The sequence below is a fragment of the Mustela nigripes genome, chromosome 5 (genome assembly GCF_022355385.1).
Source record: "Mustela nigripes isolate SB6536 chromosome 5, MUSNIG.SB6536, whole genome shotgun sequence".
Classification (NCBI taxonomy): domain Eukaryota; kingdom Metazoa; phylum Chordata; class Mammalia; order Carnivora; family Mustelidae; genus Mustela; species Mustela nigripes.
In genome coordinates, this window is record NC_081561.1 from 32,922,689 (window position 1) to 32,948,015 (window position 25,327).

General features: G+C 41.1%; 1 protein-coding gene and 1 long non-coding RNA gene across 6 annotated transcripts in view; one reads left to right on the plus strand and one right to left on the minus strand.

Moving 5' to 3' along the window:
- FKBP5 (FKBP prolyl isomerase 5) overlaps nucleotides 1-25,327 on the minus strand; it is a 118,788-nt gene that overhangs the window by 3,799 nt on the left and 89,662 nt on the right. For 4 of the 5 annotated variants that reach the window (XM_059400103.1, XM_059400104.1, XM_059400105.1 and 1 more), the window contains 3 exons: nucleotides 16,116-16,272; nucleotides 10,311-10,401; nucleotides 7,855-7,938 (listed from right to left, as the gene is read on the minus strand). In XM_059400103.1, coding sequence (XP_059256086.1) covers nucleotides 7,855-7,938; nucleotides 10,311-10,401; nucleotides 16,116-16,272 — 332 coding nt within the window. The remainder of the gene's footprint in view (nucleotides 1-7,854; nucleotides 7,939-10,310; nucleotides 10,402-16,115; nucleotides 16,273-25,327) is intronic. The other variant, XM_059400107.1, reaches the window with a different exon arrangement.
- LOC132017916 (uncharacterized) lies at nucleotides 271-12,567 on the plus strand. Its single transcript, XR_009404412.1, has 3 exons — nucleotides 271-353; nucleotides 2,854-2,974; nucleotides 11,200-12,567. It is a non-coding gene; the product is annotated as an uncharacterized LOC132017916 (long non-coding RNA).

Below are 25,327 nucleotides of genomic sequence, written 5' to 3' on the forward strand. Positions count from 1 at the left end.
AAGCTAGGGATTATTTCTTGTAAAGACTCTGGAGGGGATACCCAAGAACTGTAAGCTCAGGCCTCCCCGAGACAACCAAATCCTCCAAATGAAACAATCCCCTCATACTAACCATGATATTTGATCCGTTCTTTCTGCTCTTAGGAGACGGCCATGCAGGCCCCCTTTCCCATTCTCTCTGCAGTGCCAGTGGCCTCTGAGCTGGTTGAGGACAGTGCACTCTACAATGCTGTTTGTTCTCCAGCAAGTACCATCTCATCCTTTTCCGAGGGGACAGTTCTTCCAGCAGGAGGGCGTCAAGGCTTTGGGTGACATTCTTTGGTGCTAGTGCTTATCACACTTTCATAAGGCTGGTGAGTAGTTTTAGACTCTATCACTAGTTTACTTGAAGGGGAAGTTACCTTTCCCTTTTCTCCTGATGATCAGCACTCCACAGTAGAGACTACGTGCTGGTAAGTGCCAGTCACAAATACAGAAAACCTTAGTTATCTAAACCAGGAGTTGCCAAACTTTTTCTGTAAAGGGGATAATAAATATTTTAGGCTTTGCAGGCCAAACAGTCTCTGTTGCAACTCTGTCAACAGTAGTGCAAAAGTAGTCACAGACAATATGTAAATATGTTTGATCCCTGAACACAGGGCTTTGGGCTGTGACTCCCCGTGTAGTTGAAAATCTGTGTAGAACTTATTTTAAATGATTTAATTACTTATCATTTTATTACATTTTTTTATCATGACAAGGGTACTCTTCCATTCCCCTCACCTGTTTCACCCGCCCCCTCACCTAGCTCCCCTCTAGTAACGGTCAGTTTGTGCTCTGTAGTTAAGTCTGTTTCTTGGTTGGTCTTCACACCCCTGCCCTTTTCTCATGTGCTTTGTTTCTTAAATTCCACATGAGTGAAATCATCCGGTGTTTTGTCTTTCTCTGACTTATTTCACTTAGCATCATATTCTCTATCTGCATCCGTGTCATTGCAAATGGCAAGATTTCATTCTTTTTATGGCTGAATAATATTCTACTATATATTTACTCTGTATCTTATCTATCATGTACTGATAGACACTTGGGTCCATATCTTGGCTATTATAAATAATGCTGCAATACACATAGGGGTGCCTGTATCCCTTTGAATTACTGTTTTTGTGTGGGTAAACACCTACTAGTGTGATTACTGGATCACAGGACAGTTCTACTTTTAACTTTCCAGGAACCTCCAAACTGTTTTCCACAGTGGCTGTACCAGTTTGCATTCCCACTAACAGTACAAGGAGGTTCCCCTTTCTCCGCATCCTTGCCAATAGTTGTTGCTTCTTGTGTTGTTGATTTTAGCCATTCTAATAGGTGTGAGGTGATATCTGATTGTGGTTTTCATTTGCATTTCCCTGATGATGAGTGTTTATATAATTGTGACTTCCCCCAAACTTTACTCATAGTCTACTGTTGACTGGAAGTTTTATTGATAACAGACAACTGAGCAACACATTTTACCTGTTATTTGTATTATATATGGTATTCTTACAATAAATATTAAAACAAAATGTTATTCAGAAAACCATAAAAGAAAATACATTTATGATACTGTACTGCATTTATCGAAAAAAGTCCGTATATAATTGGACTGGTGTAGTTCAAAGCCATGTTGCTCAAGGGTTGCTTGTAAGTGTATGTGGCTGTGTCCTAGTAGAATGTTACTTCCTAAAACGATGTAGTCTGCTGACCTCTGATCTACAGACAATGGAAATACACATAGTTGAACAGCATACAACATAAATAACTAAGACACAAATCACATAGATGTCAGCCGGCGAACTCATGAGAAAAATCTCCTACCGTATTTTTGCTCTTACCTGATTGGTAGAAAATTAACAATTATGAATAACAACTGTGTAGTTAATTTGTGTGAATTAATTATATATATGCTCCATGCAAGAAATTATGGGGCCAGGACAATGTGTTTATTGCCATTTTAGGATGAAAGAAGTGACAGCTGGTAAATACACAAATAAAAGGGGAGTACAGGTGAGGAATCTCCTCTGAAGGATTTGACTATAAGCCTGAAAGCAGATGACACATCCTACCAGGTGGCAGAATTGTCGCCAGATCCCTGAAGTCTGACCCATGAGCAGTGTTAAGATCATGTTGCTAGGACTTACCACAGTCAAAGCAGTGTATATACCTCAATGTAGAGGTTTTTCCCCATACGCCAAAGGTCACCCAAAGACTAAGAAGAGAGAAACCCGGAGCAAATCTACGAGAATGTTCCAGTTACAAAAGACTTCAAGTGTCTGGTACAAGAAACGAGCTCCACTCGTAGAAAGAAGCCCTGATGCTGATTTTTGGTGATGAGGATGGGGCAGACCAGTTCCAAGTGGAAGGTCTAAGTCCGAAATAAAGGAAGGCTACATGCCCCACTGAACATCCCACTTCACAGGTGACCTGTTTAGGGAACAGAAGACTTATAGCACCCACAGGTTCTGCGATAGAAGGGCAGTGCGAAAAAATTCTGAAGAGTTTTGAAGGAACGCGTACTAAAATCAAAGTTTATTATCCTCTCGGCCTCAGACATTTGTGATACGGTTATTTATAAGAAAATGAAATCCAGGCCCTTTTATAACAAATGCTGAAATTTTTGAGAAAATTATATTATGCATGCTATGGACTGAACTGTGTGTCTCCTGTGCCCCTGATTCACAGGGTGAAGGCCTATCTCTAATATGATGGTATCTGGAGATGGGGCCTTTGGCAAGTAATCAGGTTTCAGTGGGATCGAGGATGGGGGCCCTCATGATGTACTTAATCCCGTTGCAAGAGACACCACAGAACTTCCTTCCTCGCTTTCTCCCCTGCCGCTAGCACCTAGGAGAGTTCATTCAGGACACAGCAAGCAGGCAGCCATCTGGAACCCAAAGAGAGCACGCTCACAAGACACCAACCCTGCTGGCACCTTGATCTTCGACTTCCAGTCTCCAGAAATGTAAGTAAACTCCTGTTCTTTATATCACCCAGTCTAGAAGATATTGTTATGGCAGCCCAAGGTAATAAAGACAACACTTACATTTTATCAGAGCCTGAGGTCCACTACTTTTTGAGGCACTACAGAGAAGAAAGTCCTCCTGAGTTTCAGGGTTTGTCATTTCTTTCTTTCTCTGTCTTTTCTCTTGCTGGATGGGGAGCAACTGAGGATAGGAATCATGTCTTATCCCTTTGGAATATCCAAAGATACTTAGCACAAAGAAGCCCTAGTAAAGATCTGAAGAAATAGTAAGGTCAAAGATAGAACTATGCAATCAAAACTTTCTCTATCATGGGGAGCAAAAATGGAGAAGTGCATAGAAATGAAAGGTATCATTTTATTTAGATTAGTAAGGAGGACAGGTATTTTCTCTGTTCTGCCAGTTGCTTCTTTCTTGTCCTCCTCAAATGTACCTGTTACCTTTTCTTTTTATCTCCTAATGTATTATCATAGAGAAAGAAAAAAGCCAGGGAGGACAATGACTCAGATCTTATAATAATGGTAGGTTCTGGGGTACCTGGGTGGCTCAGTCGGTTAAGCACCTGCCTTTGCTCAGCCTGTGACCCAGGGTCCTGGGATTGAGCTCCACATTGGGCTCCTTGCTCAGGCAGGAGCCTGCTTCTCCTTCTGCCCATCCCCTCGCTTGAGCACTTTCCTGTTCTCTCTTTCAGATAAATTAAAAATAATAATAATAATAATAATAATAATAATAATGGTAGGTTCTAAATAATCAGAATGGTAGAGGGCTATGGTTGCAAAAAACAAGCAAACAAACCAAAAAGCCAAAACTCAAAAAACCTAACAGACTTTGTAACAGTTCCTTTACATTTATACAGCATTTTAATTTCTTGAAAGCTCTTTCATCTGTCTCCTGACTGTACTTAGAGCTCAACTTCCAACGAACAAGAATCTCGTTTTGTGGTATTTCTGCTTCTAATGTACTAAAACAAGAGTTTTCAGCGTGGGGGTGATTCTGCTCCCTGGGGGGGCATCTGGCAATATTTTGTCACAACTGCAAGGAATGTGTGCAAGGAGTGTGCGTGCTACTGGCATCTAGTGGGCAGAAGCCAGGGCTGCTGCTACACATCCTGTAAAGCACAGGACAGCCTCTCAGCATCACAGAGCTACACAGCCCCAAATGTCAGTAGTGCCACGGCTGAGAAATGCTGTGCTTAATGAATAAAGGGAGAAGAAAGAAGGCAGGGCGGACACTTCCTTAGGAGTTTTTTTAAAAACCAGAAATTCTAGAGTTATGGATGACTTGTTCCTAAATTACAGCATTGGTTTCTTGGTTCAGCAAAGTCAAAACACAGCAAAGCCTGGTTTGTCTGAAAAGGGTTTGGTGGTTGAACCAGGATCCTTAACTAACTTGCTCGAGAAATGCTTTTTTCGCAAGGAGCACAAGGGGGCGTGAGAGTCCCGTATCACTGCAGTGTCCTCAGCCTTCTTACCACTCTGTCTCCAAGTCAGAAAAGAGAAACACTAGTCAAGTCTGATAGTTAATGCTCCTGTCCTGCAGGGCACTATCAGCTCTGAGGGCAAAAATCAGGTCTGCTTAATTGGCTTGCACAAAGCCTGGCACAATAGCATGTTGTTCTCTGTTAATTATTTTCAGAGTTAAATGAAGAGAGTCTTCTGCCTTTCTTCTCTTTAGCCTTCAGAGGTTGATATGAGGAGCTGACAATCTAAACAGCAAAATGACTCCCATTTTAAAACTGAGTGCAATTCAGCTCTTTACTAAGGGGAGAAATCTACCTAATTATGTGTAAACCAAATTCACAGGTCGATGAAAACGGAGCTGTAATGTACTAGATGGCATGAAGTGTAGATTTTTTACTTCGCCCCATCTCTGCTCTCACCCACACATCTGGACTCTGTGCGTGTGTTCAACGTGCCAAGTCAAACACTCGGAAATACGAAGCCCAGGAGGGCACAGTGGCAGATTGAAACCTGCCCTGAAATTTTAAAAGGGAATGTATACAGGAAACTATCTACCAACCATTTTTAAGTCTTACATCTAAAACTAGGACCACTGCTGGGATCTTTTACCTATAATTATGAAGGTGCCTCAAGGGAAGTCTCTAGTAGTACAAAATGTTCAGAGACATTCTGGGAGAAAAGTCTTAGGTCAGTGGTTTTCAACCTTACATTAATTTTCCCCCAATAGACTAATGTTTTGACAGATTTTGTCTATCAAACTGCATGTCAAAAATAATATGTTCCATATGTGTGACTGCTGATCCAGATTTTATCCAAAGATCAGTAATTTTTAGAAGGTTCTTAATATTATGAAATACACAAATCACTACTGCAATTGTGATGCTCAGAAGTGACAAAGTTAAGTAACCGTACGGACACAGAAACCCTGCTTTCTGCCACTGATCAGTAATTCTGGCCATCTCTGTGTTCAGCACACAGCAATACAACACATGGCTTTGCCACATTACTTCATTACCAATACTGTTCCCTAAAGTTCTGAGTCATCAGCAACCAATTAGAGCTTCTGAATAGCTGAGCTGTTTTACTACACAGAGTTGATATAATTCTAGTCAGATGCCAAAACCCCAACTCCCCCCCATCCCCAAACTATTAATATTCTACTTAGAAGTTTGGGAAGTAAAAATACAGTAAGGACTTTTATAGACTCCAGGTTTATAGGAAACACCATTTGGGACCTATGGTTCTAAGGGATTTTACAAAAAAATATTTCATTCTAGCATATTGTGTATTTGAGTCTACACATAACTCATGTGGAAGCTTACTTGAATAGCTTAGAAGTAGCCAATATAGTTCAATTAGAAAAAATCAAAATTACTTTTCAAGAGTTTTGAATATCACAGAACTTTAGAGCTGAAAAAAGACTTGGGGATCATTTAATCTAACCCCATCACTTTTAAAAAAAGATTTTACTTATTTATTTATTGAGAGAGAGAGGGCACAAGCAGGCAGAGAGAGGAGCAGGTTCCCTGCTGAGCAAGGAGCCCCATGCAGGGGTCAATTCCAGGACCCTGGGATCATGACCTGAGCCAAAGGCAGACGCTTAACTGACTGAGCCACCCATGTGTCCCGTCATCACTTTTTTTAAGATTTTATTTATTTATTTGAGAGAGAAAGGGAGAAAGCAGGGAGAGTAGTAGAAGGAGAGGGATAAGCAGACTTCCCGATGAGTGTGGAGCCCGATGCAGAGCTCGAGCCCATGACCTTGAGATCACTGTCTGAGCTGAAATCAAAAGTTGGATGCCCAGGGCACCTGTGTGGCTCAGTTGTTAAGCATCTGCCTTTGGCTCAGGTCATGACCCTGGGATCCTGGGATCAAGCCCCGCATAAGGCTCTCTGCTCAGCGGGAAGCCTGCTTCTCTTTCTTGCACTCCCCCTGCTTGTGTTCCCTCTCTCACTGTCTCTCTCTGTCAAACTAATAAATAAAATCTTAAAAAAAAAAAAAAAAAAGAGTTGGATGCCCAATCCACTGAGCCATACAGGTGCCCGTAACTCTATCACCTTTCACACACAAAAGTAACCTCTTTCAATGTTAAATATCTTTAAACCACTTGGAGCCATAAAGCCCGGTTTTCCCAATTTGGAGCTTATTACACTATTCCCCCAAGCTTTCCGGTGATCCATACACATTACCTTAGTATATATAATAGCTATAGATAAATATAAATAATCATATATTAACTATTCCAACAGATTTCAAATGTGTTTAGCTATAACCCACAGTAAGAAATACGTTTTCAATTATGATCCAGTGCCCACTCACACACAACTGAACAAATTTTATGAAACAAAATTTATCTTTACTACATAATGCAATACACTTCCACTAAATTGGTATCATGGCCCAATAATGGGTCTGTTTCCACAGTCTGAAAAACAACCACGGCACGTGTTGGCCCTTCTGTGTGAATTCTGCCTTGGTTATATAGTCTTACATCATTCTCTAGCTGTCTCACAGGAGGCAGCACTGCTTACCCCCTGCCCCAGACAAGGCTGTCCGTGCAAAAGCAAGTCTCAGAGCAGATGCTCCATAAACAAGAAGAAAAAAAAAACCTTGACAAAACTCCATTCTTTCACTCTCTTCCTCTCTAAACCCTTTCTGCTGGGCATGGAGAAGGTACTTGGTTGGGGGTGGGGAAGCAATGGCAATGGGCAGAACATTCTGATGAGAACTGCTATTTCTTTTTCTCTTATCTCGGGGGGTTTAAGATCTAAGTGAGGAAGTAACACATTCATTCCTAGATATAACTAGAAAGGGCTTTCAAGAAGCAATCAGTAACGAATGTCATTCAGGAGTTTCTCAAGATTCCTCACAAAACCAAATGTGGCAGGGATCATGTTGGCCACTAGAGGAACTGAATATTCTCTTCCTTTTGGTTTCTTCTGGAATCTGTGCGAGTTCTTTCCTTTTGTCATGTGCCTCCGTGGCTCGACCGAGACAGCGGAAAGGAAGATGATGTGAAACTTACCTCCACGAATTCTCACTTGCTAACAATTATCCGATTCATTAATTCTACACTTGCTGAGTGCCAACTATGTACCAAAAAGATGCCTTAGGTCTTGCGAGATACAGTGGAGGGTGGGCAAGCCAGAACTGGCCTGCCTTTATGAATGGTTACAATCTGGAGTAGAATGTGTAAAAGAAACCTCTGTATTCTTTTTGTCACGTTAATCCATTCCTTCTCACCATTTCTAATGCTGAAAATGACAGACTTGTAAAAATTCAGACTTACTCTTACCCAAAAGGGTGCTGTTAGAATTCAGAGTAGGGGATGTCAGTACAACTCACTGACAACCTGAACAAATTCTTTGTGATGGAAAAGACTGTACAAGGACTCACACACCTTGAAATACACAGTTCCCTTCTCTTTGACAATGGCAGCCTGCTCCAATTTTTCTTTGGTGTCCATCTCCCAGGATTCTTTGGCCTGTTGTGTAAATTTGTAACAACGGTTAGATGAACAGAGAAGGAAAGAGCATCAGCTAATGGCTGTAAGAACACACAGCAGCTTCTTCTAGGATACCCACACCTCAAAATGCACTGGCTCTTAAAACTGGGTGCCACTGCCCACTCACTGCTAGGCTAGAACTCACCTTCCACAATGACCAAGCTGCAGTCTGGCCCATGGTGCCCAAGAAGGAAGAGCAGGCAAAAGCACAGTAAGGAACCTAAGCCATTGTGTGCTGTTAAAGAGCGCATCTTTGGAGTTATGAGGTGAGGACACACAACAAAACCCAACGTCCCTCATCGCCCTCCCACAGACTTCCCCAGCAAACTGCCATTACAATTTCAGCAAGTTGTTTCTCTCAAGCCTCTGTTTCAAACTCTAAAATGGGAACACTACTGTAGTCAAGTCACAGGCGTATATTCACAAACAATATTTTAAATGCCAGGCCAGGTCATTGTCTCTCCACTGGAACAGCTAAAGCTTCTAAATTGTGTCAACTTGCAGATGGATATCTGGGGGACTTCAAGCAAAACATAGATGTAGAAATATTTCCAGGGATTTCGTGACCATTTGCTATTTCGTATCATGTGTATTATCACTCTCCACCATTAGAGATAGGAATCCAGAGCCAAGTGCACTTTCAGTATGAATAGCTGGATTTAAAGGGAGTGGCAAGAGTCCCAGAACAATCTGGGATCCTTTAGGGGAAACGACAGTGGCTGGGTCAGTGCTACTACTACAGGAATTATGAAACTTGAGTGGGTAACCGTACAATTCTCTCTATTCAAGAAACAATTAGTGATGTATCCTGCTGCCACCCATCCCACCAAGTGAATAATGAGAGTTACCAGTCTTTCTGGCAACCCTGTGTTGCTTCTGACAATTTAGTTCTATTAATTTAAAATGTGGTAATAAGGGCCCTCAGCATTTTTTATATGGAGTTTGGCTTCTATGGGGTATAAGTGTGTTATTAATACTATGAGGTAGAGAATTAAAATGTTGCTTCCAACAACATCACGCTTTCACATGGTTTCAAATATACACAGTTTCAAATATCCTGGAGCCACGTTCTCGGAGCAGGGAGCGCGTGGGGGCTCCTTATAGCACACAACAGTGAGAATGCACCGCGGTAAAGAAGTGTCCTCTGGGCTGTGGATGGGTGGGGGCTGTGGCGGCTTACTTGATTAAAATAGAAATGGGAAAGCCAAGGTCGAAATAACCATATGCTAAAGATTATTTTCTCTCTCTTTAATAATAAAAACCATCGTGCTATGGAGGCAGCTTTGGAGGATCGGAGCTGAGCTGGCAGGCCTTCAGGAGGGGTACCCGGACAATATGTGATGGTCATGACAACAGCATAATATGGTTGTTTGGGGGAACATGGAGTGTGAGGGGTATGATCAGGAAGGTCACTGTTGGGGGAAAATCCCAAAGCAGTCCTCCCCTGACTTTCCTGGCCCAAAGTTCCAGCCCCACAGGGCAATGATTTCCTTACTAAGTCTAACAGAATATAAACAGTCACATTTCCAGTCCACAGCTTAACGTACAGAACACCGAGGTAGCGCTACAGGCCTACAGAATGCAGTTCTTAGAAGCTCTCTGGGGAGAGCGGGGCCTCAGATTTGCAGAGGGGACTTTGCTGGCCGTGATGGTATGCCTAAGCACAGGCATTCGCTCTGTGTGTATCTGGTGAAACTGCTGCTCGGAGCCTCCAGAGGTAGGCCCGAGACAAACACGCTTCAGGAGGGCTGCTGCTTCTGGAACCCAAAGCAACTAACAAACTCTCTCATTTTTAGACTTGGACAGGTAGGAAAAGGCAAGGCTGGAGGGTCAGCAGGTTTGTCTCTTGTGTCTCTTGTCACAGAGCCTGATGGTCCATGATGCCTTGCATTTTGGATAACTTCCTTTCCACGACTCCGAGAAGGGTACAATCCATTCAGCTTCGGGAAAACTGCACCCCACTCCCCCAAAGAGCTGCTTGGCAGAACGTGAACCTTTTTGTCTTCAACCCAGGAAAAAAAGTACAGAAAGAACAAGTCTAGGAACAAATAAGGGAACAAGTCTTGGATTCTACCCAAAAAAGTTAAAAAAAAAAAAAAAAAAAAAAGGCTGACACGTAGGAACAAAATAAGAACACTGAGCTCCTTAGCTGTGTATTGGCTGTGCAGTATCAGTTCTCCCAGACTCTGGGAGCAGTGTCAAAGGCAAGAAACAAACTTTGTCACAAAAAGCACAACATATGAATAAATACCATCTATCCACACCACTAATAATAATGTAAGATAGTCATTTCTGGGAAGTGGACGGAGAAGAAATCTACCATGATTTAGAGAAGTTGGTTATTTTCTCACCTTTTCGAAGCTCTTAAGTGTCACTTCATACATAAGCTCAGCATTAGGTTCAATGCCAAATTTCGGCTTCCCTGCCTCTCCAAAACCATATCTGAAATGGAGAGTAAGAAAACAAAACTTTAAAAGAACTGATGTATTTCCAGGCACTTCCTCTGGTGTTCTGAGGCATCACGTTAGCACAGAGCTCTCATCTGCACTCTACACACATTGGGGACCATGAAGACAAACCAGCTGTGGGTCAGAAGGTACAGTGTAGTATCCCTGCTGGCTTTTGAAGGAGCCAGGCTAGATTTCGTTTTCTTTTCTCCATCATCACATGTAATGTTAACACCTGTACACCTTGGGAAAGCTTGTTTAAGGGGATTTTAAGATTTTATTTATTTATTTGACAGAGAGATCACAAGAAGGCAGAGAGGCAGGCAGAGAGAGAGGGGCAAGCAGGCTCCCCATTGAGCAGAGAGCCCGATGCAGGGCTTGATCCCACGACACCGGGATCAGAACCTGAGCCGAAGGCAGAGGCTTTAACCCACTGAGCCACCCAGGCGCCCCTTGAGGGGATTTTAAATGTCACTGTCTTTTCCTCTGCTTTATGTAATATCTAGTTCTTTTTATAAAATAGCCATTGTTTGGTTATCAGGGCTTTCCCTCGAAGCTTTATCAGCAGGACAGAGAAAAAAGACACTGTGATTGTTACAATGCTATTTATTAGCAGCTATGTTATAAGACGCTTTTAACTTTACAGACCAGCCCTAGCAAAGCTCTAACCCCCATCAAGAGAAACACTCTCAGAGCTCCGCAGCTATCATGCCGTAAACGCGATGCCTGGGAGCCAAAATGTACTGAAGAAAATGACTGAGGGTCTATAAACTGTTTTTCTATTTTCTTTCAGATCACCAAAAGACTTTAGAAAAACCCAAAGCATTCAAGAAGCATACATCTCCTAGAATGGAAGTTCTGGTGGTGGTTGGTCTGTCTGGTCCAATGGATTCCCAGCGTTCAGTACAATGCCCAGCATATTTCAGAAATGTTCACTGGAATATATTCTGTTCCCGTATGTTTCAAGGCCAAACTACTCTTGAATACATGGAATGGTACTGCAAGATAACTTAGTAAACACCCACTTTTCAGGGCTGAAGGATGCCCAAACCCAGTGGCTGCTAATACCTCCCTTTCTCTGGGGCAAAACGACTAGAAGGGGGTAGACTCCTATCCTGCGGCTTATACCATTTTCTTTACCCCCTGCCTGAATTTTTCAGGAAGAAAGTGCTTAACTCACCTCCACTATTACAAAAGAAAATAAAAGCTGGAGCCAGAGAGAGGCACAGAGACACAAAGAGAGTTGGTAGGAATGTGGTAGTTTTAGTAGCAGGGCAAAGGGTATCTTCAGCAAAGAAATCAAAGAGGACATAATTACCAGTGGCCAATTTTAGGCAGTCATGACTAGTTTTGTACTTCGAGCTCTTAGACCTATGTAGCTCCTATTTGCTTTCTACCATCTGGTAAATAACAGAACATTCCTTAACTGCTAGGAACTAGGTAGACAGGTGAGTCTTTGCTGATCATGTTTACCGACAGCATGTGGCATTTGGAACCTTGTGCTCAACAGGTACAAACTCAACAGACGGTATGACACTTGCCTTAGGCCAGTGACTCTCGACACGGGTGATTTTAATCCACCCCCCCAACAGGGACATTTGGTAATATCTAGACATTTGGGGTTTGCTAGAACTACCGGGGGGCTACCAGCATGTAGTGGGTAGAACATCCTACAATATGCAGAACAGCCCCCACAACCAAGAAAGATCTGGCCCAAAATGTCCACAGTGCTGAGGATAACACAAGCTGCTTAGAGGAACTCATGAATCAAAGTCCCATGGCTAGGGGTGGGGGAGCAGGGGGGTTTCACATGAAGGACTCTGAGATCACTTATGTAGAGTATACCATCCTGGGGAGGTGTAAGCCCACGCCAAATTCTTTTGAGAGCATCTAGTCTGACTTCCAGGTTATACAGAAAGCTGTCTGACTTATGCTAGATGGGCCTGGGCACCGAAGGACCCGGGGCTCACAAATTCATCTGACTGAGAGAACACCACAAATGGAAATCTAGGACTTAACCCAAAGATACAAAGCTACAGTAACAGAAAGAATCTGGTAGTAATGTTCTTGAATTAACAGTTGCCTGCAGACAGCAGAGACACAAAATGTGACTATTAATGACCATTAAAGCTTTTATGTGCATACAAGAAGTATTTGTACCACAACTGCTTACTGACTGGTTCATTTTTACAGATGAAGAAACTGAGGCTCAGAGAGTAGCGCTTCTGGAGAGTCACACGAAGTGGCAGCAGCAGAGCCAGGATTTAAATTCAGGCTCTCTGTGTCCCTGGAAAACTGTTTATTTTTTAACCTGCACTGCCTCATAACTAAGCACTATGTCTCTTGGCAGCCCGTGTTTTAGTCTGGGGTTGGTGCAGGACAGAAACATAAGGAAAGGGAGGGAAAAAAATTTTAACTAGCCATACATACCTTACCTGAAATGAATACAATATAAAAGTATTGAACAATATTAAACACAATATAAAAGATGCTGTTTGCTGAGAAGGAAAAAAAATGGTTTTGTGGATGTGTTTTAGGAATTGATTGTGAAAACATCCCACCAAATAGTCTGTAAGAGTCGCAGAGGTGTGTCCTGAACATCATCTAGAGAACGAAATGCAGATGACGCAAGAGAACTATAGAGCACGAGTCTGTGGCAGCCACACTCACGGCGACACTGGGATGCAGTTTTCTGTGGTGTGTGGGGATCTGAGCAACACAAGCAAGCCCGCAGCGGGCACTCACAGCTGCCTGTCATGGGGACGGCCTGCCTGTCTGGATAGCATTCCGCCGGGTGCGTCCGGCTGGCCACACACTGCTTTTATGACTGAAAAGATTGGAAAAATCCACTGTATGTTAAAACGGGGTTTCCTTTTTCAAGTGGTCTGAGGGGCAAAGTGGAGTAGAAAAATCGTCACCACAGTAGCAATCACAGCGAATACACCGAGAGTTTCTAGGTGTCAGGCACGCTGCAGAGTTCTTCACATGCATTAATTACCTCATTCAGACCTTCACAACTTTATGTTCGTAGATCTTGTTATCCCCATTTTATGGAAGGAGAAGCTGAGGCTGAGGAGAGTTAAGTGACTTGCCCAAGCAGACACAGCTGGTAAGGTACAGAGCGGGGTGGGGGGCGCTAACCATTAATGACACAACAAACAATTTAAGTGTGCAAGGAACTATTTGCCTGGATGTATGTAAGGATGATTTCTGTATCTCTTTGCCATTAAACTTAAGACAGCTGCCTCCCACGCTGTCTTGTTAGCTGGCTCAAAATATATTGAACTGATTCATATAATCTATGCTTGCATGTACGCAGAATTATCTATCCTCAAGGAGCTTAAATCAGCAAGCACACAGGGAACATAAATACCACTCTCTTCATATGAGTCTGGAACTACAATTTTAGAAAGCTACATTAAAAATAATTAGCTATTACCTGGATATGGAGGAGACAGCCTTCTCTGTGCTCTGAGTAAAAAACAGTTCCTTCTAGGATGAGAGAAATAAGTTCACCTGAAGTGAACTACAACTATAGGGTAAATGTAAATAAAACACACTAAAACAGGAATATGGTTGTGGAAAGTGGATGACAGAGAAAAAAGCATGAAATAAAAGGTGCCTCCATGAAGGCTGTATAACGGGTCAAGGTGTAGAGCATTTGCAGGCTTGGCCAAACCCTCACTTGGGAAATAGAATTAGGGCTAGAGTATGAGGGCAAAGAGGAATATGTTACTGGATTACTCCTGAGGCTCCACAAAGGCAAGCAACTGTACAAAAGGCCAACTGTACCTACTGGTGAGTGCAGGCCATCCGGATCCTCAAGAACTCAGAATCCTAGGGGCTGAAATCCAAGCAGCCAGAGAGGGAGGAGACTGCAGATAAGCAGATGCGCTTTCATGCAAACAGAATCAAAACACCCTGGTTTCTCTCAAGGGTCTATTTCTCAAGATAGAAGGGTTAGATTCATGGTATAATTTTAGGTCTAAAAATAATACCAAACATGTTTTCACAAGAGAGCTGTTGGTGTCTGATAGTTCTAAGCTGGGAAGTGCTAATGGATATCCTTATGATGGGAAAAATTTAGGCAAAAATGAGTCATCTCCGCTGCCTTTAGATCCAGGAAGAACACTTTTTTTTTTTTTTCAGGGACTCTGTATAAGAACAGGTAGCACAAATTCAAGTGGTAATAAATCATCCAAGTGCTTCTTCTACTTCCAACCCTCACATGTTTTACTGCCTCCCATCTAATTTAGAGAAAAGGAAGGAGAGAGGCAGGAGAATCACGTGAGATGGCCAATAGCTTCCTGTCTTGGCAATATGGCAGGCAAAACAAATAAGCAGCAAAACTTGCCTGTCAGTCCTCTCTTTGACACACAACAGTCAAGTAATCAGGCCCGCAGATCTTTGTGATATTATATGGCCCATTAATTCACTCCATGACTAACTGATTTAATTGTTTCCACTATTAGCATTAACTTCATTGAAAACTCTAAAACGCTGATTGAAAAAACAAGTATATACATATACTTGTTTTTACTGAAGTACAGCGGAGTACAATGTTATATCAGTTTCAGGTGTACAGCATAGTGATGTGTCAATTCTACATGTTATATTAAGCTTGCCATGATAAATTCAGTTATCTATTATCATATAATATTAGCACAATATTATTTACTATATTCCCTATGCTATATATTTCATCCCTGTGACTTATTTTATAACCATAAGTTTGTACCTCTTAATTCCCCCTTCGCCTTGTGCTCAACAGGTCCCCCCACCCCCAAATCCTCTGGCAACCACGAGTTTGTTCTATTTATGATTCTGTTTCTGTTCTGTTTGTTCATTTGGTTTTGTTTTTTTTTAGAGTCCACATATAACTGAAATCATATGGTATTTTTCTCAGTCTGGCTTCTCTCACTTAAGCATAATGCCTTCTATGTCCATCCATGTTGTCACAAATATAAAATACTGATGAAAGAAATTGAAGAGGACACAAATGGAAAAGATATACCATGCTTATGGATTGGAAGTATAAATATTATTAAAATATCCATACTGGCCAAAGCAATCTACAGATTCAATGCAATCTCTATCAAGATATCAATAGTATTTTGGGGCACCTGGGTGGCTCAGTGGGTTAAGCCTCTGTTTTCAGCTCAGGTCATGGTCCCAGGGTCTTGGGATTGAGCCCCACATCAGGCTCTCTGCTCAGCAGGGAGCCTGCTTCCTCCTCTCTCTCTGCTTACTTGTGATCTCTGTTTGTCAAATAAATAAAATCTTAAAAAAAAAAAAAGATATCAATAGTATTTTTTACAGAACTAGGATAATCCTAAAATTTATAAGGAACCACACAAGACCCTGCATAGTCAAAGCAATCTTGAGAAAAAAGAACAAAGGTGAAGGTATCACACTCCCAGACTTTAAGATAGACTACAAAACTGCAGTAATACTGGCACAAAATAGATCAATGTAACAAGATAGAGAGCCCAGAAATAATCCACATTTATTTGGTCAATTGATCTGTGCCAAAAGGGGCAAGACTATATGGCAGAGAAAAGACGGTCTCTTCAGTAAATGGTGTGGGGAAAACTGAAGAACTATATGCAAAAGAATGAAAGTAGACCTCCTTCTTATACCACACACACACACACTAAATCCCTGTCCTTTAGATAACTTCACTGTGTACTGAGCTGGTATGCTGCTTACCGTGGTCCAAGATATAAAATACATTGTTCTTCCCGTTGCATTTTCTCCAGGGCTTTGTCAATTCCAATTGGAATGTCATGGTCTTCTCCTTCCCCAACAATGAATACCACATCTCTGCAATCAAACATCCTTCCATCACAGCGGCCTTCTAGGTGAACTGAGGGCAAGGAGACAGGTCAGTCAGTAATGCTGCTCCACAGGTCTGGCTAATTTAGAGAAGTGAAAAATGATTATTTCCCCTTTCTCATTTCATCTAGAGACACATGGGGTATGTCCTATTGACACTTTACCTACTCCGTCTGAAAATTTAAGAGCAATCCTATTTCTCAGTTTAAACTTGTAATTACCAACAACTCTATCAATAAGATAGTTCAGGGCAGGAGTGGGGTGGGGTGGGGAGGGCACCTGGGTGGCTCAGTTGGTTATGTGGCCAACTCTTGATTTCAATTCAGGTCATGCTCTCAGGGTCCTGGGATAGAGCACGGTGTAAGGCTCCCTGCTCAGCAGTGGGGAGTCTGCTTGAGGAGTCCCTCTCCTCTCGCCCTCTCCCTCTGCCCTCCATCATCTCTATATAAAATAAATAAATAAATCTTGAAAAAAAAGATAACTTAGGGGATAATAAAGCAGAACACAGGTTTAATTTAAACCTACTACATGACAGAAATTTCCTCACCTATAACACAGGATCAAGAAATGCTTGAATATTTAATAGATAATTATCAAGGTGCAACGAACTTAGTATCAAGTATATAATGACGTAAACATTTGTAACTACATTTTGACTTCAGATGCTTGGGGGAAAAAAAACCCAAATGACTATTTCCCCCAAATAAACAAAAGTTAACTGAATAAAGCAGCTCTTTTTTCTTTCTTAAGTCTTAATCTCATTCACAAATATATTTGAGTAAAAACAGAAAACTCAAAGCCAGCATCACCAATAACTGTATCATAGCTATATGCCTTAGTGGAGTGATAACTGTAAAGTGTGAAGGAATCACCAGTCTACTATAACTTCAAAAATCAAATTATTTAACAACTCTTCTGAAATGTTAAGAGGTCACTTTCTTGGGGCCTAATTTCCTGTTCCACTTAGACTCACTCACCTCATTCCCACGGTGATTTCCTATCAGATAAAAAGCTTTTGTTTCAAGACAAAATAGGAAGAATGCATATAGATATGTATTTTTTCTTGATCCATTACTTTTTTTTCTAGGATAAGCAACTCTCTGAATCTTTCCAACTACTTTTCATATGAAGGACATTCATTCTCTTCCACTTGGGTCTTTGACTCAGTAAGAAAAGATGGATGGCTCACCCAATAGCACAGCAGTCACCAAGCAATGTAATAATTGGTCTTTTCCTAAGAAAATTCTTTATTCTAAACTCTAATGGCCTAGATTCAAATGTAACAATTTCCTAAAATTCTTCTTTTCTAACACCAGTTTCTCTAACTTTAACTTGCTTTAGAAAGACTAAAAATTACTCATTCTGTTATACTTGTTTCATGAGACAATTATTAGTTTCCAAACACAAATTCAATTCCAACTTACTCTACTTTTGAATTACATGATCTCAAAGGTCTTCTGAAGCTCTACAATTCTATGATACTATGACCCAGTGATACAGTTCTGATACCGGCCAGAAACCAGCTTCAAAGCCAATTCCTGCAGTTAATTATTTGATCAGATTACCTTTAAGCCCAAGCCTGAAAAATTCAAGAAACTCTGAAAAGCAAATGGTAGTGGTATAGTTGTCAAGAGCCACAATGTCACACGGACATTTATGCTTTAAAGCGCTCTATCTTGGGGTGCCTGGGTGGCTCAGTGGGTTAAGCATCTGCCTTTGGCTCAGGTCATGATCCTGGGATCCTGGGATTGAGCCCCACTTCGGGCTCTCTGCTCAGTGAGGAGCCTGCTTCTCTCTCTCCCTCTGCCTGCCACTCTGCCTTTCTCCCTCACACTCTGTCAAATAAATAAAATCTTAAAAATAAAGAAATAAAGTTCTCTATCCTTTTCTGACTTACTAGGATAAGACCATCCTGATGTGCTTCCAACAAAGACGTAGGATGGAGTCCAAGAAACTTGGGCCAAATTAGAGAGAGGTGTGACTTTCCAAACAAGGGCAAGAAATACACTGGCTCTCAGGGTGGAGTTGATATACAGGAATTTTGCTCCATGTCCCACAGTCATAAAAGTAGATGATCCTCTCTATTACAATCACTCTTGGAATGTTCTAGATCATATAAAACTCAATCAATTGATAGCACATTGAAAATTCTTTTGTACTGGAAAACAGTCTCAAAATAAATTCAGCTTTATTTTCAGATACATCTAGAGAGCTTCTGCAGGGTGTCTAAGGCTTAAGATATTTTTACTTAAATAAATAAAAACTGATGTTGCTAAAGGAATTCAAAGTCCTGAGAAGTTTATGCTCTTACATATTTTAAAATCTGCCCAAGAAATTTGATGTAGACTAATGCAATGATACTTTTCATGAAAAAAAAAAAATTGCTGAGCAAAGTGAGTTTCAGCTCATGAATTGAGGAATAGTCTCAAGTCTTAAGACTTATTATCCTATTATATCACAACTCAGCTGACAGATTTTTCTGTCTGAGGTTTATTGTTAGAAATGTCTTCCTCCCTAAAGGAGAGTACATTTCGTCGGGGAGGAAACTATCAGTACATTCATTGTGGTTTTTGGTTGATCAAGTTTGAATGTGTTTTCAAAACAGGAAATCCAGAGACTCTGCAAAGGATTCCTGCCTGTGTGTCAGTTTCCTAGGCTAGTTTTCAGCTTGATGCATGTACTTGATGTTAAAATTATATAAATAATTTTAGAAGTTCTCTTTACGTGGGACAACCCATATTAGGGGGAAAAAAAGACTGGCTACTAATAAATGTGTTGGGAAAGATAAGTGAAGTAAGCAAGCAAAAAAAGATTTCAAATTACAAGGAAGGTTAGGAAACTATAATGAAAGCAAGACAATAAAAGATAATAAATGAAAGAACCAATTTTTATGGCTACCTTATAGGAAAATAAAAATCCTCAATAATTCTCATATTTAGTACCTTTTATATGGACTGATTTTTTTTTTTTTTTGGTAAATACAACTCTTTTAAGTTGGACCTGAACACTACCTACGCGCCATCAAATCTTCAACTGATACATACAAGCATACGCACACACACATACCAGTTCATATGTACAAAGAAAACCACAGCCTTTTCAAATCTGGAATGTCAGTGTGAGAGAAGGTGTCACAGGCTCAAGGAGTATATAACCCACTGGTTCTTTACATCTACAAGTAGCAAAGGCTATCTCTCTGTTAACTGATTTCTAAACTAGGAACACTGGTGTGACAAGTTCTGCAAGACTGCTGACAAGAACTCACACACCACCCTGGAGCCACAGAAATGCCACCGACTGCCACAGCAGGGGCCCCCTTCATGGTGACAGATCAAACATGCCTGGCTCCTCCAGGTCCAATGCTTGGGTTTTGTTTTTGTTTAATTGTCTCAACAACTGATACAAAAGAAAACCGTGGCAGCTCTGGCTAGGAAGACCTGTGGTTGCTTTTGACCTTGCATCTCTTAGTACAAATACTCACTTAATAAATATTTAATAATAACCATCATGACTCACTGGGAGCTCAGCCTCTAGGGCTCAGGAGGTCTGTTGCTAATTCCAACCAGCATGATTTACGGGAAGTAAATGATCTATGACGTGTCCAAAGAGAATAAAAGTACATACAGGATGCTTCTACTTAGGGCTTTTTCAGTAGAGAGAAAAAAAAAAAAAGACACAAAAAAGGAACATTTTCTCTTGACTTAAAGTCCATGGAACTTGGAGGAGGGAGGTCCTCCAAACCCCATGAAGTCAAACCAAATGAAATTACCCGAGCTTTGCTGAGCAATCCGAGTGTAACCACATCAAGTAAGCCGGGTCTGCTGCAAAACATCACTTAAACTGGAGCTCTGACTTATTGTTCTCTTACTGCCCTAGAGCAATTTTGTTTTGAAGAGCACAGAACACTCTGTTCTGAATGTGGCTGGCACATGAACTCGATGTGCTGACAGCAATTTGTACTACGATTAAAATAGGGGGGAAAAGGAGAGTGTACTGCAGTAACAAAAACTGGAATGCGAGAACCCAAAAACTAGACTTTGTATTTTAGGAAGCAAAACTGAGAAGGAGGCTCCATAACCTAAAAAAAAAAAAAATGTGCCGTAAATGCTCCAGCCTAAAGACGTTAGCTCTGGTGAGTGTCTGTTTTCCCCTTTTCTAATTATAGTAGCTGGTGTCTGATAGCTTTGCACTCGTTCCCAAAACAATTACTGGGTCATGGGGATCTGAATGGGAATGTTGTAATGGCATTACTACTAGACAAGACCAGTCATCTGGCCAGAGAAAACCAGGTTGTGACAGGTTACTCCCACATGGCAAGGGTTTTTTCTGCTGCCTAGGTCATGCCAAATGAGTTTCTCTCTGCCTGCCTAATAGAGCAGAACATCCAAGAGATAGTGGATTCTTAATGACCCCCTGAAAAGGCAAATAAGGAAACAGAGATGGAGTTCTAAATCAGGAGAGGCATATTAATCACTGATTAGAAGAGAAACTGCAAGCATGGTGGTCAGATTTCCCCCAAACTGCCTTCCTCCTCCTCTGCACCACTTTCTACTGTGCAAGATGACCAAACACCACCGTGCGATCGCTGACAGAACTGAGGGGCAACGGCTAACTGCAGGCAGGCAGATACCCCAGCTACCGAACTAGAAGAATTCATGCACATGGATGAGAGGTGATAGATCTTAGTCTAAATAGGGACCATACACACAGCAACAAATCCTACACGAACACAAATCTGCACCACTCCTGTCTTTACACGGGGAGAGCACTTTAGTCAGACCTGGATTCCAATCCCATTCTGCCACTTAACAGTTGTGGCTTTGGGCAAGATCATCTAAATTATCTGAAGCTCAGTTTCTCCATTCACAAAATAGAGCTAACTAATAATTGCAGAGAGGATTAAATCAGGGCCCGAATGAAAGCTGTTAGCCCAACACCTGGCATTTGTTCATTCTTTTTTTTTTTTTTTTGCATTCGTTCATTCTTATGTCAGGGTACCTACTATATGAAGACATTGTGATACACAGAGGTGAACTCAATGGAAGTTGGCTATGATTATTTTTCTGCAATCAGAGGTAAATTATACCAGATTAAACATGTTTTTGAACTTCTGCTCGAGAAGCCACTTAATGGCTCCACAGAGAGGGCTGTCGCAATATGAATAAAACTCAAAGTTCGTAGACAAAGACAATGTCTTCCCCTTCTTTTGTACCTTATAGTGCCGAACACACAGTTCAAGGCCAGATAGTAAATATTTATTTAACAATTAGTTTGAAAACAGGGCCTTAAGGAAAATGGTAGTGATTTTCACTTACTTCTGGGAATTTTCCTTTTTGAATACTAGTCAGTACTCCTATTTTTTTTTTAAAGATTTTATTTATTTATTTGACAGAGAGAGATCACAAGTAGGCAGAAAGTCAGGCAGAGAGAGAGAAGAGGAGGAAGCAGACTCCCTGCTGAGCAGAGAGCCCGATGCAGGACTCGATCCCAGGACCCTGAGATCATGACCTGAGCCGAAGGCAGCGGCTTAACCCACTGAGCCACCCAGGCGTCCAGTACTCCTATTTTTAATAAATTCCAAGAGCTATTTAAATTTTTTACTGATATGGAGCTTCTGTATTTTAATACTATTTTTTAAAATATTTTATTTATTTATTTGACAGACAGAGATCACAAGTAGGCAGAGAGGCAGGCAGAGAGAGAGGAGGAAGCAGGCTCCCCGCTGAGCAGAGAACCCGATGTGGGGCTCGATCCCAGGACCCCGGGTTCATGACCTGAGCCGAAGGCAGAGGCTTTAACCCACTGAGCCACCCAGGCGCCCCATGTATTTTAATACTATTTTAAAATAAATGATCCATTGGCTGGATTTTTTAAATTAACAAAAAAGACTATTTTCTACTAAGATTTTACTCTACCTGAAGACTTGAAGCTGCCTTTTTTTACAAGGAGCTACATAAATTCAAGATATTTGAAAGAATAAACAGTGTCCATTTTAGACCAAGTGCCACACTACTTTATTTTGTGAAAACATATAATAAAGTGGTTTCAAGAATTTGCTCTCTCTCACTGGACCAAATTTACCAGGACATTCACAAATACTTAAAAAGCATATGAAAAACAAAACCAAAAAAACCTCATAGCTCTATCAGGTCTCAACATGGGCATAAATGAAATGATTCCTCTATTTTCCATTTTTGGTACCACTTGGTTTTTGATACTTACCTATTTATTGAGAGAAAGAGAGAGGGAACATGTGAGAGAGGGAGGATGGTGAAGGAAAGGGAGAGGTGGAGAGTGAATCTCAAGCAGGCTCCATGCCCAGTGTGAGCCTGATGCAGGGTTCTCATAGTCGCAATGCTCAAAGCATTGCCATGTAGTGTTTAGTATCATGAGTAAGTCTGAGGTCATTGTGATTCTTACTGCTTTGCATAGAGCTTGTTCCTCCGTGGAAAAGCTCAAAATTTTCTTCTAAGCTGTGGATTAAGAAATCTTATCAGAATGTATCTAGGGGAAAAAGCATTCTTTACTGCTGTAGGCCCCTCTCAACTGGCACTTTAGGCTCTTAAGCCTCTTCTATCTTTAGGAAATTTTCTTCTGTCACGTTTGATTGGATTCAATTGGTCTAGCTTTGATTTTTTCATCCCTATCTTCTTTCTTCCACCTTCCATATCTTGGATTTTCTGAAGACGGTAATAAGTATTGTATTTTTAAAAGACTTTTAATTTATTTGAGAGAGAGAGAGCACATGTGTTCGCATGGGGATGTGGAAGGAGCAGGGGGAGAGGGATGAATAGATCTCTGTGCTGAATGCTGAGCCCAATATGGTGCTTGATTCCAGAACCCTGAGATCATGGCTAAGCTGAAATCAACAGTTCGGCGCTTAACTAACTGGGCCACCCAGTAATATTATTACCCCAGTAATAATAAGTATTTTAAAAGTTCTCTTCTATTTCTTCTTAGTCTATCTTGGTGCTTCTTTTTCTCATGGGTACTTGCTGACATTTCTTTGTTATCTAGTCATATTATAAAGGATGGATTCAAAAAGATCAAATGATTGTTGATATCTGGCACTGGTTTCCAGTTTTTCTAAGTAGTCGGATACATTTCGATGGTAGTCTTTCCCCCAAAGGGGTGGGCTGATTATGGGAAACTAGGGGTGGGGTTTCCAGAAACATTTACGAAGTATTTATTATGAGCTGAGCACAATGCGCCCATGAAGGCTGGGGAAACCTTTCCCCAGTTGTGATATACGAAAAGGTCTTATTTCAGGAATAAAACACTTGAGCCTCTTTATTGTTGCACAGAGCTATTTCACATTCCTTCCCCTTCAAATCTGCTTTATAAGTTCAAGCCATTCAATATGTCCTCATTCTCTAGTCCAACTCCTAATACAGGGAGTCTTTTGAGGCAGAGATCCCTATTTTATTTTAGAAATCTGGCCTTACTGACTTTAGCCCAGGAGCAAAGACACAGCTAGACCCTAGAGTAATTCTCAATCCTTGGTTGCAAATTAGAATCACCCAGGGAGTTTAAAAATGTGTGCCTGGAGTTCCAGCCTATGAGATTTAAGATTCTTATTTAGCTGGCCTGGGCATCAGGATTTTAAAAGCTCCCCAGGTAATTCTAAATTCAGCCAAAGTTGAATACTGCTACTAAAGTTTACTACCCCAGCTGTTCCATATTGTTTTATAAGAAACCTGATGATTGCCCCATAGCCTGCTTTCGCTCCCTTGCACCAGCTGACCATGAGCTTGGAGTTCTGCCCAAGTTTGTTGAGAAGAATGGTATGTACCTCTGCAGAGATCTTCTCTACACCTGTTTTGAGTTGGGTTTCCTAAGTCTAGTTTCCAACTGTCCAATTTTATCTACTTTATTCCAGAAATTCTTCATAATTCCTGATCCACTTCTTGTATTCCATTTTCCAGCACAATTTTGGATTTCTTACTCTTTCTTAAAAATCATTCTCCAAACCCCTTGCCCATCTCTTAGGAATTCAGTGGAATCTGGGTAGGGAAAGGACGTGAGAAGGAAGGGTATTCCAGTAAACTGAATTCTGCAGGTGGTTCTGCTGAAATGTTCATATTTGAAAACAGTGATGACTGTCTGCATTTTTTGCATTCAAATGAGGTTGAAGGCAGTGTGAAGCGAGAGAGCCACAAACAGCCAGCATTTTGATATATCTACTCAAAGTACTGAAATTAACAAATCTTAAAAAAAAAAAAAAAAAAGTGACCCAACAGAAAACTTGGGGAAGGAGTGTTAGCTATTTAGAGTCTTATGTCAGATTTCTAAGAAAGCAAAACTTAAAGGTAACCATGTAGCTACTGTTGGCAACTAAAGTATGATGACTAAAGTATCAGTCTTCATCCCACTGTCAAACAGACTACCTTAGAACACCAACTTTCTTTTTTTTTTTTTTTTAAAGATTTTATTTATTTATTTGACAGAGAGAAATTACAAGTACACTGAGAGGCAGGCAGAGAGAGAGAGAGAAGGAAGCAGGCTCCCTGCTGAGCAGAAAGCCCGATGCGGGACTTGATCCCAGGACCCTGAGATCATGACCTGAGCCGAAGGCAGTGGCCCAACCCACTGAGCCACCCAGGCGCCCCCCAACTTTCTTTTTTTAATGGACAAAGAACAAGATTGAAGAAAAATGACAAGATGGTCATCTTAATTGACATAAGAAAAACACACTGGAACAGAATCTAAAAATTGATCTGCAATTATTAGGATCCTGACAGAGAGGGTAAAAAAATTTTTGAGGGGTATCTAGGCGGTTCAATTAGGCGTCTGCCTTCAGCTCAGGTCATGATCCCAGGGTCCTGGGATCCAGTCTCGTGTCAGGCTCCCTGCTCCGTAGTGCTTCACACCCTTTCCTTCTGCCCCTCCTCCTGCTTGAGTTCTCTCTCTATCTCTCAAATAAATAAGATCTTTAAAAAATTCTTTGAGGAAGAATAAATCCTGTCAATGAACATAAGTTCTCTCCCCTTGCACATACAAAATAATTAAAAGGAAGCAAAAGTTTGTAATTCAATAAAAGCCTTTTGATTCAGTCCATAACTTTATTCTTCAAAACCCAAATAAAC